Source organism: Armigeres subalbatus, chromosome 2 (genome assembly GCF_024139115.2).
Source record: "Armigeres subalbatus isolate Guangzhou_Male chromosome 2, GZ_Asu_2, whole genome shotgun sequence".
In the NCBI taxonomy this organism is placed as follows: Eukaryota; Metazoa; Arthropoda; class Insecta; order Diptera; family Culicidae; genus Armigeres; species Armigeres subalbatus.
In genome coordinates, this window is record NC_085140.1 from 241,080,109 (window position 1) to 241,100,932 (window position 20,824).

The window sequence follows — 20,824 nt, forward strand, 5'->3', positions numbered from 1 at the left end:
TTAGTTAAACCAAATAGAGTTCGCTCGAATGATCTTCGACTACCTTTTCCGAGTTGAGATGAACTATCTATGACAATACTTCTGGAGGATAGGCAGTACATACTATATTCACACACAGGCACGTACACCATTTCGCTTTGTATATAAAGGAGTGCAGTTCGTCTATTGTTGATACACAAGGAATCCGCTTTAAAACTTGCTGTTTGTTCTTTGATGGCTATCTGTTTTGCGATTTGAGACTTATTTGGATTCTCACCCTGATGCTCTGCTTCCATATCTTGAAGTGTCTATAATAGTAACAACCTGCAGATAATACGCTACGTAATACGCAGTCCACACTGCATGCCTTGGGGGCAGCAGGGACTTTGTTCCTCCCCATGGCCACTGCGAGTTAGACCGGGACCATCGTCCCTAACCCCTAATCCTAAGGCGTCAAGCGACCCGTGCCGAGGGGATGCATGGCCAGGGGGTGAAATAAAAAGCTAGGCCTTTAACGAAGCCTGTGGGGTACCTGGGCACCCTCCACAGTAATTGTCCCTTACCGCGTCATGCTGGGCTCTGGCGTGGTGGACCTCTTTTCCCGAGCAACTCGTAGGACCAAAATGGAAAACCAAGGCAATTCTTCAACTAGTGGTAGTAGTGTAGGCGACAACCCCTTCGCAAAAGGTGAGTTGTTCAGGTCTCCGCCTAGGAGGCCAGAGGCAATAGTCGGCAGCTCAGTGCGCAGCGCCAGCGTGGGTCACTTAACCTTCCTCTCGGCTAAAAAAACGCCGGTAGAGGTTATTGACGGCCCATGGCTTGTGGAGGCGATGAACCGCAAACGCGACGCCATCATCGACTTTGCGTCATCGAAGCATAATATCAGTAAGGACCTCAAGAGGAGCTTGCTGAAACTTCGAAAGTCGATGTTGGACGCCAAGCTGGAAACGGCGGTCGGGACGGCCAAGTGCGAACCCGTGAAATCCATGGAGTCGAGGTCTACCCAGACTGAGGCCCAAGAATTCGCGGATTTGGGCAAGGTCGAATCGACCGAGGGCGTGCCAGCTAAGACGGTGGTGCCAAAGTCTACCCAGACTGAGGCTCAAGTATTCGCAGGCACGTCGGGGGTGGCTGCTCCAACGGAGCAGACACAAAAACGGGGGAGACAGTCTCCAGGGGATGAGCTCCCTGGAGGCCGCCCCAAAACGCGGAGGGTTACTACCCCGAACAAGGGTAGTGGGGCTGGGAAGCTGAACCGGCCAGGTACCTCCAAAACCGGGGGAGGAAGGACCTGGAAAGGTCCGTCCACCCAGGAAAGACGATGGTATGGGGTTACGGCAGGCTGAGAGCTCTCAGCCGCCCCAGACCAGGGAAATAGAGGGGGATGACGCCTCCTGGACCCTGGTCAAGAACAAGAGGAAACCGAAGACGTCAAGGGCCGAAAAGAAGACCCAGGCGAATGAGGGTAGTAAGAAGTGTAGGGTAGGCGCCAATCGCTCCAGGGGCGATGCCCTAGTCATCAAAACGGACGAGGCTAAGTACTCGGACGTCTTGAAGGCGATGAGGAGTGACGTCAAGCTCGGTGAACTCGGCGCCGACGTACGTCGAATAAGACGTATCCGGATGGGCGAGATGATCCTCGAGCTAAAGCGGGGCGTCTCGCAAAAGGGCGCCGCCGACAAGAAGTTGGCGAAGGAAGTCCTAGGCGAGACGGTCAAGGTGAGGGCACTCACGACGGAGGTGAATCTAAGGGTTAAAGACTTGGACGAGATCACCGAAGTCGAAGAGCTCGTCACGGCACTGCGGCGACAGTGTGAAGTGGAGGCGTCCACCGCAGCTGTTCGGCTACGGAAAGGTCCGGCAGGGACACAGGTAGCATTGGTTCGGCTACCTGCAGCGGACGCCTCCAAGGTAGTCAAGTTAGGGAGCGTCAAGGTGGGGTGGTCGGTATGCCCTGTGGGCATATATGAGCAACCCGAAGTTTGCTTCAAGTGCCTGGAACCGAGACACAAGCAATGGGACTGCAAAGGCCCTGACAGAAGGAAGCTCTGTCGACGCTGCGGATTGGAGGGACATAAGGCACAATGCTGCACGAACCCTCCCAACTGTTTGATCTGTTCCAGCAAAGCTGCGAACAGCAAGCACCCATGGGGGTTCAAGTGCCCGGCGTTTAAGCGTGTTGCAAAATCACAGTGCAGGTAACGCAGCTAAACCTGAACCACTGTGATGCAGCCCAGCAACTGCTGTGTCATACAGTTGCTGAATGGGGGACGGATATCGCCATCATAGCAGATCCTTACCGGGTACCCGCCAGGAACGGTAATTGGGTCACCGATGGGTCTAAAATGGCGGCGATATGGACAACGGGGAAATACCCAGTTCAAGAGTTGGTGTCTTCGACACACGAGGGCTTCGTCATTGCCAAAATCAACGGGGTCTTCTTCTGCAGCTGCTATGCGCCTCCTCGATGGTCGATCGAGCAGTTCGGTCGAATGCTAGATTGTTTGACGGCTAACTTGATGGGGCGTAGGCCGGTGGTGATAGCGGGGGACTTCAACGCTTGGGCCGTGGAATGGGGAAGCCGATCCACGAAAACGGGGGCAGATCCTGCTGGAATCACTGGCCATGTTGGATGTGGACTTGGCTAATGTCGGTACCAAAAGTACCTACAGCTGGAACGGTGCCGAGTCGATTATCGACGTTACGTTCTGGAGCCCTGGCCAAACGAGTAGTTCGAACTGGAGGGTAGATGATGGCTACACTCAGAGCGACCACCTGGCGGTTCGCTACAGTATCGACTATACGACCAGCATTCAGCGAACGGAAGAAGGGGCGAGGCCTAGTCCTCGTATGTGGAAGACATCATACTTCGACGACGAGGTGTTTAAGGAAGCGCTCCGCCGCGAGCACAATACTCTCGGTCTGAGCGGCGAGCAGCTAGTAACAGTACTCTTGCGTGCATGCGATGCCATCATGCCTACGAAAGTCCACCCTAGGAATGGGAGACCACCGGCTTACTGGTGGACTCAAGCAATTGCGAACCTGCACCGCGCCTGCCTACGGGCAAGGAGGCGAATGCATCGAGCACGCACAGAAGAGGAGCGTGTTGAACGACGGGTGGCGTTCGTGGCTGCTAGAGCCGCTCTGAAGACTGAGATTAGATCAAGCAAAAAAGCCTGCTTCGAGGGCCTGTGTCAAAGTGCCAACGCGAATCCATGGGGTGACGCCTATAGGGTCGTAATGGCTAAGACACGTGAGGCGATGGCCCCTACAGAGCGGTCTCCAGAGATGCTGCCGAGGATCATCGCGGGGCTCTTCCCACGTCACGACCCAAGTCCCTGGCCTCCCTTTGTGGAGCTGCCACGGGCCAGGGTGGCCGACGAGGGAAGAGTAACGGTGGCGGAACTTGCGGGGATTGCACAGTCCCTTAGTGTAGGTAAGGCGCCAGGACCGGATGGTATTCCGAACCTGGCCATCAAAGCGGCCATTGCCGAGGCTCACGAGATGTTCAGATCTGTCATGCAGAGATGCCTGGACGAGGGAGTCTTCCCTGAAGCATGGAAAAGGCAGAGCCTATTGCACAAAGGCGGGAAAACCACCGGGGGATCCGTCGGCATATAGACCAATATGCCTGCTTGATACGGCGGGGAAGGTGGCCGAAAAGATCATCCTCAACAGGTTGTTGATACGCACGGAGGGTGCGGAGGGTCTATCGAGTAACCAGTTTGGCTTCCGAAAGAGTAAGTCGACCGTAGACGCTATCTTGTCGGTTACCAAATTCGCGGAGATAGCTATCCAGCGTAAGAGGAGGGAGTTCGCTATTGTGCAGTAGTGACTCTCGACGTGAGGAATGCTTTCAATAGCGCCAGTTGGGCAGCTATTGCAGATGCGCTCCTGCGTCTTGAATTCCTGAGAACCTGTACAAGATTCTCGGAAGCTACTTCCAGAATCGAGTACTGGTATACGACACGGAGGCGGGTCGGAAGTGCGTTGACATAACCTCAGGGGTTCCGCAAGGTTCCATACTGGGTCCGGTGTTATGGAACGTCATGTACGACGGTGTCTTGAGGTTGAAGTTCCCGGTGGGCGTGGCAATCGTCGGCTTCGCTGACGATATTACGCTGGAGGTCTACGGCGAATCGATCGAAGAGGTGGAGTTGACTGCAGCCCACTCGATCGCAATTGTGGAGGAGGGGATGAGTTCCAGGAAGTTAGAACTGCCTCACCACAAGACTGAGGTGGTTGTTGTTAACAACCGAAAGTCGGAGCAACAAGCGGTGATAAGGGCAGGCAACTGCACGGTCACCTCTGAACGCTCCATCAAACTCTTGGGGGTAATGATCGACGATAAGCTCACCTTTGGTAGCCACGTCAATTACGCCTGCAAGCGTGCCTCCACAGCTATAGCGGCATTGTCCCGGATGATGTCCAATAGCTCTGCGGTTTATGCCAGCAAGCGCAAGCTTCTGGCTAGCGTTGCTCTGTCCATACTGAGGTATGGGGGGTCAGCTTGGGGCACGGCCCTGCGTATTAACTGCTACAGAACGAAGTTAGAAAGTACGTATAGGCTCATGTGCCTAAGAGTTGCGAGCGCGTACCGTACCGTGTCGCACGATGCACTTTGCGTCATCACCGGTATGATGCCTATTGACATCGTTATCGGTGAAGACATAGTGCTTCGAAATGCGCGGCACGAGAGGCATCCGTAGGACTGTCAGGTTGGCCTCAATGGTCAAATGGCAGCGTGCGTGGGACAGTTCCACTAAGGGTAGATGGACACATAGGTTGATACCGGAGATAGGTACGTGGGTCAAGAGGCGCCATGGGGAAGTTACTTTCCACCTGACCCAGGTCCTTACAGGCCATGGTTGCTTCAGACAGTACCTACACTCGGGCGAGGCCGAGTGTCCGGTGTGCGCAGGTTTAGAGGAAACGGCGGAACACGTGTTGTTCGTGTGCCCGCGTTTTCGCACAATGCGTGACCACAGGCTTGCCACATGTGGTCTGGACACTACCCCGGACAACCTAGTCCGGGCGATGTGTAAAGATGAAGTTGGCTGGAACGCCGTTTTATCGGCTATCGTCCAAATCGTCTCGGAGCTACACAGAAGGTGGTGCGTGGACTCGAGGAATGGCTAGTTCAGGCGCAAATAAGAGGTGGTCCAAGGGTTCGAGTCAGCTTCATGGGTCATACCGGTGCCCTGTGGTCGAACTCGATCCTTTTATCGAACAAGTGGCCGCGTGAAGAACAACATGGTATCGTCGCTTTCGCGGCGTCGGTCAACCGGGCGGGTTCCGAGCCCGAGGACGGAAAGGGGTCCTCGTCAAGGCTGGGGCAGGCGTAGGCACCGCGTCGGCAAGTCCCTCTGTGTGCTGGCGAATAGGCCCTATCGCAGAAAGGTCAATTTGGGCTGCACGCGGCATCATCATTCTTGATACCAGTCGTGCAGAGGGAAGCAGGCGCGAAGTCGACCCTGCCCACCTTCCGAGGACATAGGGCGTGGTAAGGCCACCTGGAAAGCCGGCAATGCGCTGGCACGATACCATGGTGTTCTTCTAAAAAAGCGAGTCACGACGTTCGATGCTGCAAGGACACGCAGCTAACCTCGAGGGTGCGTTATGCACTGGCCCCCCTTTGAAGCATTACTTTCTGGTTGTACCGAAGGGTCGATGGGCTTGGCGGCAATGGAAACGGTTTAGCGGGTCGGGGATGCAGTCCTGCCTCGTTGGAATACCATTCCTCTAGCAGCAGAAAAAGTCACAAAAGGCAGGCTATCATAGTTGGTAGCGGAATGATGGCTTTCCGTTCCAATGACAGGACGACGAAGTAATCTCTTCGGATTTGCGCATTTGCGTCTCCGATGACAATCTTTAAATCGTGTGTTGGGGACCTTACATGGGCCTTACCAAGGCTCTCAACGAACGTATCCTTCACGTCATTAGGCTTACCGTTCGTTGGGGCATAAATGCTGATCAGTTGAAAACCCACTTTATCTGTTTCATAATAACTCATCACGCTCACGCCAACCTTTTTACAACCCACGAGTCAGCAGCCTAACACGTGCGAGTTCATTGAAAATTCTCACATTTCAAGTTCAAACTTGATCGTTGTCCGTTATTCGTTGCCGTTGAATCTATCCGTTTGCTATACTTTTGTCTTTCTTGGTAAGTAGGTAACTAAAATGTAGAAACTTCGGTAGGCTACCTTACCAGAGTTGAGCTACCTACATCGTGTTGAAGGTGTTACCTTTTTGAGGCTGACACAATGCTGAACAGAGTGCACAGTATTTCGTGGAGTCCCCACTGACACTCGGACAATGATTAGCCGTATCCAACATGGAAAACAGACGTTGATGTGGCCGGTTCATAACATGGATAACCGGCGCTCCAGAAATGAGTCTATCGCTACGACTAGCTACATATAAGTGGGTCGAAGGTCACTCTAATGTAACTATTCAATCCGCGTGCAACTTAAGTCGTGTCTGTGCCTGCCAGAATAGTTTCGAAGTTAGATCGACTATTTCGAAAACCGAACTAGTTGTTTGATGAGTCACGATCATCCTCTGTATAGACTTCTAGCCTTTTCAAAATAATTTATTTATTTATTATCAGACTAAGGCCAGAGTGGCTTGTGCAGTGCATGAAAGTCTTCTCCATTCGTCTAAGTCCATAGCTGCACGTCGCCAACGCAGCCATGCAGTCTGCCTCCACTTGATCGATCCACCTTGCTCGCTGTGCACCTTGGCTTCTTGTTCTCGTCAGATCGATGTCGATAATCATGTTCACCAGATTACTGTCCGACATTCTGGCTACGTGCAAGGCCCACCGCAGTCGATTTTCGCGGTGTGAACGATGGATGGTTCTCTCAACAGCTGATGCAACTCGTGGTTCATTCGCCTCCTCCACGTGCCGTCCGCCACCCCATCATAGATGGTACGCAGCACTTTCTATAAAAACTCCCAGTGCGCGTTGGTCCTCCACTACCAATACCAGAGAACAACCGGTGTAATAAGCGTTTTATAGATCGTCAGTTTGGCACGGCGGCGATCGGAGCGTCTGGCGGAGTTTACGTACGTAGAGTAAGTACGTACGATTTGCTGTCATGATGGGTCTCCGAATTTATCTGCTTGTATCGTTATCGGAGGTCACCAGTAAGCCTAAATACACAAATTCTTCAACCATTCTTCAAACCTTCGATTTCGCCAGCAGCAATACAAACTCGTTGTGGGTGGCTTGCGTTGTCCTCTCTTGAGCCTCTTCCTATAATGTACTTCGACATGTTGATGACTATTCCAATCCGTTTAGCTTCGCTTTTCAGTCTGATGTAGGCTTTCTCCATCCTCTCAAAGTTACGTGCCATAATATCAATTTCGTCGGCAAAACCCAATAACTGGACGGACTTCGTGACAATCGTACCACTCATGTTAATCCCTGCCCTTCGTATTACTACCTCCAAAGCGATGATGAAAAGCAGACACGAAGGACCTAGTCGTAACCCTCTGCGTGATTCGAAGGGACTCGATAATGCTCTCGAAACTCGAACAAGGCATCATCTGATCCATCGTCACATTGATCAACCGTATCAGTTTATCCGGAAATCCGTTTTCGTGCATTAGCTGCCATAGCTGGTCCCGATCGTTTGTATCATATGCGGCTTTAAAGTCGATAATAAGATGATGTGTGAGCAGGTTGTATTCGCGGCATTTCTGCAATACCTGACGTACGGCGAACACCTGATCTGTGATAGAGCGTTCACCCATCAATCTCGCTTGGTGCTGCCCCACTAAATCTTTTGCGATTTGTGTTGTAATTTAAGTAATTCAAGTAACTTAAGAGAGTACATTGTAGACGGCGTTACTACAATCCAGCTTATCGCCCTTTTTGTAGATGGGACACACGACACCTTCCATCCACTCCTTGGTAATTACCCAGTGCAGCACTCTAGCCAGAGCTTTACCACCGTGTTTAAACAGCTCTCCTGGTAGTTGGTCAACTCCAGGGGCTTTGTTGGTTTTTCAGCTTTCAGCTAGTCTTGGGCTAGTCTACTATCTTGTAGCCACCCAATGTTTAGTCGCGGCGGACGAATCCATGAATTCAATCACGGTGTATTTTTGCTGGTTCACGAATTTGGGAGCGCTTTTTTGCGTGGAGTTTTGAGCGCAGACATATTGCAACGAGGTAGTGGTCGGATTCAATATTCGCACTGCGGTAAGTGCGTACGTTCGTGATGTCGGTGAAGAATTTTCCGTCGATTAGAACGTGGTCGAATTGGTTTTCCGTTTCTTGATTAGATGATTTTCAAGTGGCCTTGTGGATATTCTCGCAGGGGAAGAAAGTGCTTCGGACTACCATTGCGCAGGTAGCTGCAAAGTTCATGCATCGTTGGCCGTTGTCGTTCGATACGGTATGCAGACTGTCCGGTCCGATGACCGGTCTATACATTTCCTCCATTCCTATCTGAGCGTTCATGTCACCGATGACGATTTTGACGTCCCGCAGTGGGCATGGGCATCCATCGTACGTCTGCTCCTGCTGTGCATAGAACGTTTCTTTCTCTTCGTCGGGTCCCGTTTGAGCTTTCTTGCAGCAACAATGAGTTCATCGTAGGTCACTAGCAGTACTGCATTGATTTATATGTATCACTAATAGTTGAATTAATTTGGGTTTTTTTAATCGAGTTATAACACTTTCGTCTGTACTTTCTGCTAGAAAATAATAATTAGTTAGAGGCTTCAATCCTACTTGAATCGTTTGTTTGAGAAACTGCATATGTAACATTTTTGGCCAAAATGAGATTTTTATATATTCTGAATCCTCGTCCAAAAATACATATTCTGGCAAAAAATACGAAAAAAAAATTTTTGTTCAGGAATGTATGAAAAAAATTTCGTTTGTTTGAGAAACTACATATGTCCACGTACTTTGAAGAGCAATTGTGGAGTACTGTTTACATTTTTTGCACTGAAAGTGCCCCAGGGTGTTGAGTTTTGCCAAAAACTATTGATCTGTATCGAAGAAATCGAAAGATTCGGTGTAAATTTGTTAAAAAACAGTTTTTTGCTGTTTTCTCGAAATAGTGTAAAATGGACTTATGCAGTTTCTCAAACAAATGATTCACTTATGATGGCTTCTGCCGTTTTATATCGGCTTCCTGTTCAACAATAAGGATTCAGGTGCGGCTTTAAAGGTTTATAGCTACCTTCAAGCTCGCCAGTAGTGTACCATCGTGAGAGTTTCGACTAATACTATAAAAAGATTTTAAAGGTATACCTTGCGCTGGACAACGTTCGTCTCTGCGTAACTTGCTTTCGGATAGAGTAAATATAACTCGGATAGTGTTCACTCGATTATAGCTGTAATCCTGATAATATCCTGAAACTATAATTCATATGAATTGTTTGAAAAAAATTCTAATGCTATCAAATATTACTAATGTAGTGTGGAGAATTCAATTTTAGTTTTATTTCTAGTGCAAAAGCAACAGCGTTATGGGCATAAATCACTACTCAATACGGTCTACGCTTTTCTGGCTCTCAGATCAATCATGACTTCACCTTCGGCACCAACAATAGTAAATCCTTTGCGCAGTTTGAGGGGAATTGGGGTTTTGCTATTTACTTCCATAGAAAATTTAAGCAGCAAGTAATACACAACCGCTTTAATCTCCATCAAGGCAAACCGGGATCCGATACAATTTCTCGGTCCAATTCCGAATGGCAAGTAGGTCATCGGATTGATGCTGGCTTTGTTCTCTTCACTGAATCGTTCCGGATCGAATTTCTCCGGATTCGGATAGTATTTGGGATCCAAATGAAGTCCCTGCGTTGGAATCCATACGGTAGTTCCTTTGTTGATTGTAAACTTCAAGCCTTGTCCATCATCCAGCTCGTAATCATGCACGCAAATACGATCTAAAAAGGCTGCTGCTGGACGCAACCTCATGCTCTCCGTCACTGCCATATCCAGGTATTTCATCTTTTGAAGAGTATCGTAATTCAAATGTTTGCCCTGCAGATGCTCGTTAGTGGCTACGATTTCTTCATACAATCGTTGCTGCACGTCTTTGTTCATGGCCAGATCATACATTAGGAAGGTAAGAGTAGTCGCCACAGTTTCAAATCCAGCCAAAAAGAACACAAATGCTTGGGCAATCATTTCGATGTCGGTCATATTGGATTTCACATTGGTTTTCCCAATGCTGGATTCTTTAGCCGTGGCAAACCCTTCGTCACCTTCCTTCTCATCATGATGCTTCAAAATTCCTTGACGTGCTTGAATCAGTAAATTAATCATATCTGTACGTGTAATACCTTTAGTTCGGCGTTCTTTGACGGCATCCATTATTAAAGCGCTAAAATATCGTATTTGATTCCGATCGATAATATCAATTCCCAGCTGACCCACCAACGTCGGACACAACTTAAGTGCAAACATGCGCAGAGCTACACTCAATCGTTCAAAGCGCATCATCTTTTTGCCGTTGTCGTAGAAATCATTTTCACGATCCGTGAACGAGTTCATCCTCATTCCGAAAGCACACGTTGCGATCACGTCGGAACTAAACCGAGTGCACAAATCATTCAGCTCTACTTCAACTTTATTCTCTGATTGATTTGCGTAGTAATGTGCCACACTCTCGCTACACTCGATGACCAACTCAAACATTTTACGCATTTTGCTGCCGGTGAATGCTGGACTTAAGGTTGCTCGCATGTCTCGCCACTTTTGTCCGCCCATGGCAAACAATGTCTTGCCAAAAATCGAGTACGGATTATCGTTCTCACTGTTTCCGAAAAAGGGTCGATGATCTATAAAGTGGTCGAAATCCTTAACAGTTATCTTTTTAATCAACTCTGGATCTCGAACTACGAATATCGGCATCAATGCGTCAAACAATCCGAAAATCCTAAAAATATGAAATTAATCACTATATCAGATGAATTATGTTTGCACAACTTACTTCGCATTCGGGTACTTTACGTAGATGTGATGCACAAAATCATGAAAGGAAAACTTCTTTAAAATTAATGGACCCGTGCTTCCAAACAGTGGTTGCACTGCCATGGATGGTATTGGTTTATCGTGGAAATAATTGTTGTTCCGTGTGATCCATCGATACGCAAGTATTAGAACCGATAGGACCACAATCCAGACTCCAATATTAACTTCCATTTCTTCGAAAATGTAGTTGCGATGTCGAAGGTTCAAGTACGACTGATAGCACACCGCCGCTTCAGCGTCAATTTAAAAATCACTATCACGACAATTGAATAAATTGGTTGCTCACATAAAACCACTTTCAACGGTGAATCGATCTAAGAGGGGGAAAGAAGATGATAAGAGAACATAAGAAATAAATTTGAATATTTTTTTTTCAAACTTAGCCCAGTCAATATTTCACGCCCGAAAATTGTAATAAATAGTATGTGTATGATGGTGGTTCAAAAAATTGTATTTGTTCCACCAGGCTCATTCGATTCTGTCTCATGTCCTTCGAAGTTTGTACTGATTTGAATAAAAAATGACATTGCACAAGTCGTTTTAAATTTGCATTGAAATTAATGCGGGGATATGATTTTTTTATTGTAAGCACTTCTCCATTGAACGCAGGCGAAAATAAATTCACATAGCTCAAAGACTTTGACAGTGATCTCTGTCGAATTTCTATAAAAAGCTACATGTATCCGCAAGCAGGCCCTACTAAAGGGACCGTGTGCCGCTCAAAGTGCACTAGTCTAGTGTTGGAATGGGGGGGGGCTTTGTACCCCATGCTGGGGGCGGCGCATCTGATCCGTAGGACGGCTGCACAAGAAATGAGATGTCGCGTCAGCCGTCACGTCATTCCCAAGATAGCAGCCATATCTTCTTCTTCTTCTTTTTATTGGCATTACATCCCCACACTGGGACAGAGCCGTCTCACAGCTTAGTGTTCATTAAGCACTTCCACAGTTATTAACTGCAGTTATTAACCCAAGTTACCATTTTTGCATTCTTATATCATGAGGCTAACACGATGATACTTTTTATGCCCAGGGAAGTCGAGACAATTTGCAATCCGAAAATTGCCTAGACCGGCACCGGGAATCGAACCCAGCCACCCTCAGCATGGTCTTGCTTTGTAGCCGCGCGTCTTACCGCACGGCCAAGGAGGGCCACGTGACTAGATATCGCAGCCCTGGTTAAGCGGCATACCGAAACACCAATAATCAAACCGACAAATGGAAATCAAAAATACAAGATTGAACAATCGACAAAGGACACGACAATGTTTAATGGAAACTGATTGGACACTCGGTACTTTGAACGTCCTATTTTGGAACCCTTTTGGAACCTGCCCTTCTTGCTCAAGAGCTGAAAAAGGTGAAGGGTGAGGTTGCAGCACTTAAGGATGCGAGGCGTGGGACAGGAGATAGGGAATTCCGCACAGTGGACCCAATTGAGGGTAACGCGACCAGTAGATAGTAACAAATTTATATCAGAACTTGTTATTCTGTTACATCAGTTTTTCCATAACAGCGGTTGTTATAAAACATGTACCATTAGTAGTCAAAATAAAAAAAGTTGTAACAAAATCTCTTCTAGTTTCTACAAAAATATTACTTAATATGTTATTAATTTAACAAAAATATAACTCGTATCACACATAAAAAGTGGTGAACATAACTTGTACTGTAACAAATTATGTTATTGCAAAGATTATGATTATCGATATTGTATGCAATTGACTTTGTCCAGCTGGTTCAACTCATAGTCTATTATATATAGAGTTACGCAAAGAGTGAAGCCAAATCTACCTATTGAACTGTCAAACCGTCAACCTATCGAGCAAACCCGACTAGGGGGTCATATAAAAATTATATCATCCTATGTTATTATGTTATACTAAATTTTTATAACAAAATGTGTTAGAAACATGGTGCAGGATGTTGTTAAAATATCTAAATTTCTATCAAAAACTGTACGACTGGAAACAAAAAACTATCAAATTTTGTTACAATTTTATCATAAAAATAACATATTTTGTTAGAAATTTATAATAGAATCAGATACAAAATATATTGTTTCTGTGCAGTTGGAATTTTACAGGTCGTGATAGGGCTACAGATTGCGATCAACAATCATATTTTTTTGTTTTTGTCTGAACAAGAATATTTTTCGAGAACATGAAATTACCAACATTACAAATAAGGCAACCTTCTCAAATTATATCAGCGTTGTGATATCTATGGCTGGGAGACTTTGCTACATCTATTTTAATTGCCTACTGTTGGGCAATTCGGTGTTAAACATTTTTCAAATCATATTATGATATAATCCTGTTACAACATTTGAAAGATAATGGCTACTGAGAACTAAATTGTATCAAAATAAGTTATAAATATCACAATATGTTAAAATTGTGTTAAATTTTTGTTTTTCTCTTCTAGTCGGGAAGTAAACAAATGCTTGTTGGTAAGGCGGAAGTATTGTTATCGCCTGATGATTATTATGGCGAATTAAAACTCATGAATTGAAATGTATTCGATTTGTTCTAGAAACAGCTTCAAAAAACGAGCAATGGGTAATGTTTTTAACATAACCTCGAGTAGACGTAGGTCTTGTATGAGCGTAACGTATTTACATTCAATTTCTAAATGTTGGATCTATGGAGTTTGATTATAAGTATTGATATTGGAAACGACAACTTCCATGCTATGTAGAATTTTTAGTGAACTGATTATTCAAAACTTCTGAAAATAAATCTAATAATTAAATACATGATTAGAATTGCTTTGTTAATTAAGCCCTTATTACTCAAGCAAATGTAGGGCATTTATAGATTTCTTATGGATGAGAGTAGGGATACGGCAGGTATTTCCGTCCATCGTCATAGGGGCTAAAACCAACGAAAGCATCGTACATTTGCAAGAACTCCACTATAGCAGAACGTTTCTCCTGAGCTTACGATTTGGTACGTATGAGTTTTTACAAAAAAGCGTCTCTTTTATTGGTTTTCGAGACTATGACGAGCAGACGAAAATACCTACCGTGTCCCTATTTGAAGTTTAAAAATTCTATTAATAAAATGTTCAGACTTGGGCAAAATGTGATATTTTAGGGGAACTGTCCCGTTTTCCAAACAAAGAAATGCAGCACCAATTTCGTTGGTTATATTTGCTAACATGCGTGCTTACTGCTGAAAAAAAATCCAACAAAAAGTAACATGTCAAGAAGCAGTAACCCCACTAATATAGAGAAGGTACTGCTAATACGTCAACGAAAACTACTTACTTATTAATGTTTTGATTCCAAACTCCGAGTCTACGCCAAGTTTAATTATATAATTTATCAGAAAATGAAAAACAAAGAATAAGATAATGTTTATTTAAATATTCTTCTGGAAATTATTTTTTGCAGAATTTTTAAAAACATTTACATGTAATACAGCGAAACGTTCCCGCTGGCGACTGCAAGCTGTGCAGGTAAACACAGCGATCGAAGGAACGAAACAAAAAATTCGCGTGCAAAAAGCACGTCACTACGCGCTGCTGTCCCTAATTATAATGACTCGCACACGGCAGGCACAGCTTCTTTCATACACGAAGAAAATTTTGCGATGGACCTGAAAGATCGTGGCATACCGCATTCTGATGTCCGTGTTAGGAATGCGCGGGATTGGTTACATATGAAATTTTTGCTGGATTTGACAAGAATTGAAATTTTCAATAGCTTTTCGTTAATAATCTTAAGCTTCAATGAAATAGGCAAATTGCTGGAGAGTGTCCGAGTCGATTGATATATAAATCTTAAATATCCATCGAAAGATAAAGGCGCTAGTAACGTTCGAAATCTTCCCTTTCAGCGTAACGCTCTCGATTTCCAAAAATCTAAACACCAAAGAAAGACGTAAGTCCTACGTCAAAACTTCAATACACCCCCCAATAAAGTTGCAACAAGAAACTCATGTGTTTGCACGCTGTAGGTGACTTTGGTTATCGAATTAAATAGGTTTAGAAGTGATCACTCCCGTGAAGTCACTTGAAGGGTTGAACAAAAATGAAAGTTTTCAACATAATGACAAGAGCATCATTCAGAATAAGAGTAAGAAGATCCTCTTTGCGCTACTCTATATAATAGACTCTGGTTCAACTTTAAAGTGATTATAGAATGAAGCCCGTGGTGAATTTCAAATTCACCACACGTTTATCTGCATACATTTCCAAAAGCCCAAATCTGGCGTAATAGTTTTCGTACAGTGCCGAAACTCAAATTATGATAATATATATTATATTGTTTATTTGTTTATTTATTATTCCTATCTACCAAAAATGTAGGCAATTTTTTTTCGGTCGAAATAGGGGGAGATCCCCCAGCGCCGAACACCTCCCAATACCGGACACTTCTACAAATGGCAGTTGCGGATATCCCTCCATCATTATAGGTAATACAGAAGAAAGCTATTGAAAAGTCCTTTGCCTGCATGGAATAACAAATCCTCATGTTGTAAACTTTGTACAAAATTTGAAATTGAACAAAAATGTCAAAAATTTTCATGTTTCGCCTTATTTTAGAAGGTTTGAATCAACCATATTAAAATCAATGAAAAACATTCTGATTATGTCGAGATGATCAATATGAGCCATATTTCGAATAGCGATCACGATTTGTTAGACATATAATGTATCTATGGTGCAAAATCAATTTCTGTATCCGGCAGCTGTCCCCGGGTCCGGACAGTGAGTTTATTCATGTGATCAAATAGCCATTCTTTGCACCTATTTTGCTAAACTTACTTCAATTCAATTATGACAAGTTATGACAAGTCAATTCAATTGTTTTTTTTGCTAAGTTATCAAAGAGCCACTGAAATGAGCAGAAACAAAAATTAAAGATGTCATTGAATATGGAGGGAATTTTAGTAGGATATAAGAAATTTGGCTAGAGAGTCAAATAACCTTTACTAACACGTGTCTACAACCTTAAGAAAGTGAAAAGTATTACTACCGCCAACGGGGGTGACAATGTGTCTGGGGGTGAGAATGGGTCATCGCTCTCACCGCCACTCTGTAGGTCGTAGAGCAAAATCGTTCAAAAAGGTCTCTTATATTTCAGTCTTCTTGCCCTCAGATGCATTATATATATTCTACAAGCATTCTAAGTAGTTGAAGCAGTGACTCATTCTCACCCCCATTTGACCCATTGTCACTCCCGACGACGGTATTCTAAATTATGAATTTACTCATGGGAGCTTGGAGGAGCTTGGTCATATTTGGACATGACGTAATAGTGTCCGGTACTCGGGGACACTTTTCTGAACCGTGAAAATATTCACCAAAATGCATCATCAAAATACATTGTCCAAAAATGTATTCAAATGATCAAATATAGTTTGCATGAATCATCAATGATCATATTTTGTGTATATGGTGTACAAGTGAACATAATGTAGATCATTAGAGAGGGGGCAGCAGGGACTTTGTCCAAGGGCTTGACGACCCCTCCCCATGGCCACTGCGAGTTAGACCGGGACCATCGTCCCTAACCCCTAATCCCAAGGCGTCAAGCGACCCGTGCTGAGGGGATGCATGGCCAGGGGGGTGAAATAATAAGCTAGGCCTTTAACGGAGCCTGTGGGGTACCTGGGCACCCCCCACAGTAATTGTCCCTTACCGCGTCATGCTGGGCTCTGGCGTGGTGGACCTCTTTTCCCGAGCAACTCGTGGGATCAAAATGGAAAACCACGACAATTCTTCACCTAGTGGTAGTAGTGTAGGCGACAACCCCTTCGCAAAAGGTGGGTTGTTCAGGTCTCCGCCTAGGAGGCCAGAGGCAATAGTCGGCAGCTCAGTACGCAGCGCCAGCCTGGGTCACTTAACCTTCATTTCGGCTACGCCGGTATAGGTTATGGACGGCCGCATGGCTTGTGGAGGCGATGAACCGTAAACGCGATGGGCTTTCGGCCTTCGAGGTGGCGACGGAACAGCTGGACGCCATCATCGACTTTGCGTCATCGAAGCATAATATCAGTAAGGACCTCAAGAGGAGCTTGCTGAAACTTCGAAAGTCGATGTTGGACCCCAAGCTGGAAACGGCGGTCGGGGCGGCCAAGTGCGAACACGTGAAATCCATGGAGTCGAGGTCTACCCAGACTGAGGCCCAAGAATTCGCGGATTTGGGCAAGGTCGAATCGACCGAGGGCGTGCCAGCTAAGACGGTGGTGCCAAAGTCTACCCAGACTGAGGCTCAAGTATTCGCAGGCACGTCGGGGGTGGCTGCTCCAACGGAGCAGACACAAAAACGGGGGAGACAGTATCCAGGGGATGAGCTCCCTGGAGGCCGCCCCAAAACGCGAAGGGTTACTACCCCGAACAAAGGTAGTGGGGCTGGGAAGCTGAACCCCGGCCAGGTACCTCCAAAACCGGGGGAGGAAGGACCTGGAAAGGTCAGTCCACCCAGGAAAGACGGTGGTAAGGGGTTACGGCAGGTTGAGAGCTGTCAGCCGTGCCAGACTAGAGAAATAGAGGGGGATGACGCCTCCTGGACCCTGGTCAAGAACAAGAGGAAACCGAAGACGTCAAGGGCCGAAAAGAAGGCCCAGGCGAATGAGGGTAGCAAGAAGTCTAGGGTAGGCGCCAATCGCTCCAGGGGCGATGCCCTAGTCATCAAAACGGACGAGGCTAAGTACTCGGACGTCTTGAAGGCGATGAGGAGTGACGTCAAGCTCGGTGAACTCAGCGCCGACGTACGTCGAATAAGACGTACCCGGATGGGCGAGATGATCCTCGAGCTAAAGCGGGGCGTCTCGCAAAAGGGCGCCGCCTACAAGAAGTTGGCAGAGGAAGTCCTAGGCGAGACGGTCAGGGCACTCACGACGGAGGTGAATCTAAGGGTTAAAGACCTGGACGAGATCACCGAAGTCGAAGAGCTCGTCACGGCACTGCGGCGACAGTGCGAAGTGGAGGTGTCCACCGCAGCCGTTCGGCTACGGAAAGGTCCGGCAGGGACACAGGTAGCATTGGTTCGGCTACCTGCAGCGGACGCCTCCAAGGTAGTCAAGTTAGGGAGCGTCAAGGTGGGGTGGTCGGTATGCCCTGTGGGCATATATGAGCAACCCGAAGTTTGCTTCAAGTGCCTGGAACCGGGGCACAAGCAATGGGACTGCAAAGGCCCTGACAGAAGCAAGCTTTGTCGACGCTGCGGATTGGAGGGACATAAGGCACAATGCTGCACGAACACTCCCAACTGTTTGGTCTATTCCAGCAAAGCTGCGAACAGCAAGCACCCCATGGGGGGTTCGAAGTGCCCGGCGTTTAAGCGTGCTGCAAAATCACAGTGCAGGTAACGCAGCTAAACCTGAACCACTGTGATGCAGCCCAGCATCTGCTGTGTCAGACAGTTGCTGAATGGGGGACGGATATCGCCATCATAGCAGATCCTTACCGGGTACCCGCCAGGAACGGTAATTGGGTCACCGATGGGTCTAAAATGGCGGCGATATGGACAACGGGGAAATACCCAGTCCAAGAGTTGGTGTCTTCGACACACGAAGGCTTTTTTTTTTTTTTTTTTTTTTTTTTTTTACAAGGGAGAATGCATTTACACACTAACCCAGTACACGTGCATTGTAGTTGCCAAACTACCTCACGGAAGTGTACTGGAGTGTCGGACTCGACCATACCGGTAATACCGACTAAACTCCCTTGGGCTCCACCATCGTTTCCCCCAGGAACTACCTCGCAGTACTACTTCTGGGGGGACGGCAGTACTAAGCGTACTCGCTCATTATCGCTCACACAGGCACTCGTCCCACGCGAGACTGACTTGGGTGCTCGCACACCATTCACTCCATTTGAGTCTTACTTGGATGCTCTCCCGGGCGCTCCGCTGCCATGCCTCGAGGTGTCAATAGCGGTAACTGCCTGGGCCTACAGATATTACGCTACGACACTCCTGCCTCAGCACGAGCAGATCAATCACACCACTGCCGACGCACGCCCCACGCTACCCGGCCGCAGCAGGGCCAAGCCCCAGCCACCACACGTGCACAACCGTAGGTGTGTGGGTACAGCCCCACACACCCCACTGCTACCCTGCCGCCGAAGCAGCTTCTCCAAAGACCATTCGCTCCATGTGACCCTTTTTCGGGTGCTCACTCTAACACTCCACTGCCATGCCTCGAGGTGTCGAGAAGGTACCTCGACTCCTACCTCAGCATGTGCAGTCCATACTCAGACTTCTGCTGCGCTTCGAGGTGTCGATAGCGGTAACTGCCTGGGCCTACAGATATTACGCTACGACACTCCTGCCTCAGCACGAGCAGATCAATCACACCACTGCCGAAGCAGACCACACGCTACCCTGCCGAAGCAGGGACACTCCCCATGCACCACATGTGCACAACTGTAGGTGTGTGGGTACAACCACTGCTACCCTGCCGCCGAAGCAGCTTCTCCAAAGACCATTCGCTCCATGTGACCCTTTTCGGGTGCTCACTCTAACACTCCACTGCAATGCCTCGAGGTGTCGATGGGGTAACTCGACTCCTACCCCAGCATGTGGCGTCCATACTCAGACTTCTGCTGCGCTTCGAGGGGACAATAGCGGCGACACGCCATGGCCCCCCTGCCTCAGCACAACCAGATCACTCACTCCCTGCCGAAGCAGCTCACGCGCTACCCTACCGAAGTAGGTACACTCCACAACTCACTCTAACACTCCACTGCCATGCCTCGAGGTGTCGATAGCGGTATGTGGGGACCAATCAACGATACTACGCTACGACACTCTTACCTTAGCATGTGCAGTCCATACTCAGACTTCTGCTGCGCTTCGAGGTGACAATAGCGGTGACGCGCTATGACACTCCTGCCTCAGCACAAACAGATCACTCACTCCCTGCCGAAGCAGCTCACGCGCTACCCTACCGAAGTAGGGACACTCCACATGCCAATTGGCACTGCCTGGGCTTGTGCTTTTGAAGCGGCACACAGTCGCTTTGATAGAGTCTGCTTACGGGCACTTGTGGTTTTTTGGGAGGGATTTTAACAGAGCCCACTGCTAAATCCCAGCACGCCCTAGGCAGTTCTCCCTGACTCGCAGACAGCTGGGGAGGGGTCGTCAAGCCCTTGGACATGGTCCATGCTGTCCCTACTGTCCCTGCTGCCCCCACACACGAGGGCTTCGTCATTGCCAAAATCAACGGGGTCTTCTTCTGCAGCTGCTATGCGCCTCCTCGATGGTCGATCGAGCAGTTCGGTCGAATGCTAGATTGTTTGACGGCTAACTTGATGGGGCGTAGGCCGGTGGTGATAGCGGGGGACTTCAACGCTTGGGCCGTGGAATGGGGAAGCCGATCCACGAATCAACGGGGGCAGATCCTGCTGGAATCACTGGCCATGTTGTATGTGGACTTGGCCAATGTCGGTACCAAAAGTACCTACAGCTGGAACGGTGCCGAGTCGATTATCGACGTTACGTTCTGGAGCCCTGGCCAAACGAGTAGTTCGAACTGGAGGGTAGATGATGGCTACACTCACAGCGACCACCTGGCGGTTCGCTACAGTATCGACTATACGACCAGCATTCAGCGGACGGAAGAAGGGGCGAGGCCTAGTCCTCGTATGTGGAAGACATCATACTTCGACGACGAGGTGTTTAAGGAAGCGCTCCGCCGCGAGCACAATACTCTCAGTCTGAGCGGCGAGCAGCTGGTAACAGTACTCTCGCGTGCATGCGATGCCACCATGCCTAGGAAAGTCCATCCTAGGAATGGGAGATTACCGGCTTACTGGTGGACTCAAGCAATTGCGAAACTGCGCCGCGCCTGCCTACGGGCAAGGAGGCGGATGCAGCGAGCACGCACAGA

At 47.5% G+C, this 20,824-nt stretch overlaps 2 protein-coding genes across 4 annotated transcripts in view; both read right to left on the reverse strand.

Annotated features, from left to right (window-relative positions):
* Positions 1–20,824, reverse strand: part of LOC134211983 (E3 ubiquitin-protein ligase TRIM9) — a 554,947-nt gene that overhangs the window by 197,765 nt on the left and 336,358 nt on the right. The window lies entirely within an intron of this gene.
* LOC134216085 (probable cytochrome P450 9f2) lies at positions 9,313–11,192 on the reverse strand. The gene is made up of 2 exons (XM_062695094.1): positions 10,940–11,192; positions 9,313–10,885 (listed from the first exon to the last, which is right to left on the reverse strand). Exons 1-2 carry the CDS (start codon positions 11,149–11,151, stop codon positions 9,496–9,498), a joined length of 1,602 nt encoding a protein of 533 aa, XP_062551078.1. The 5' UTR covers positions 11,152–11,192; the 3' UTR covers positions 9,313–9,495.

Coding starts and splice junctions, on each gene's coding strand:
- LOC134216085 (XM_062695094.1), bottom strand. CDS start 11,151: ATGGAAGTTAATATTGGAGTCTGGATTGTGGTCCTATCGGTTCTAATA. Junction 10,886..10,939: donor GTAAAGTACCCGAATGCGAA/GTAAGTTGTGCA, acceptor TCATATTTTTAG/GATTTTCGGATTGTTTGACG.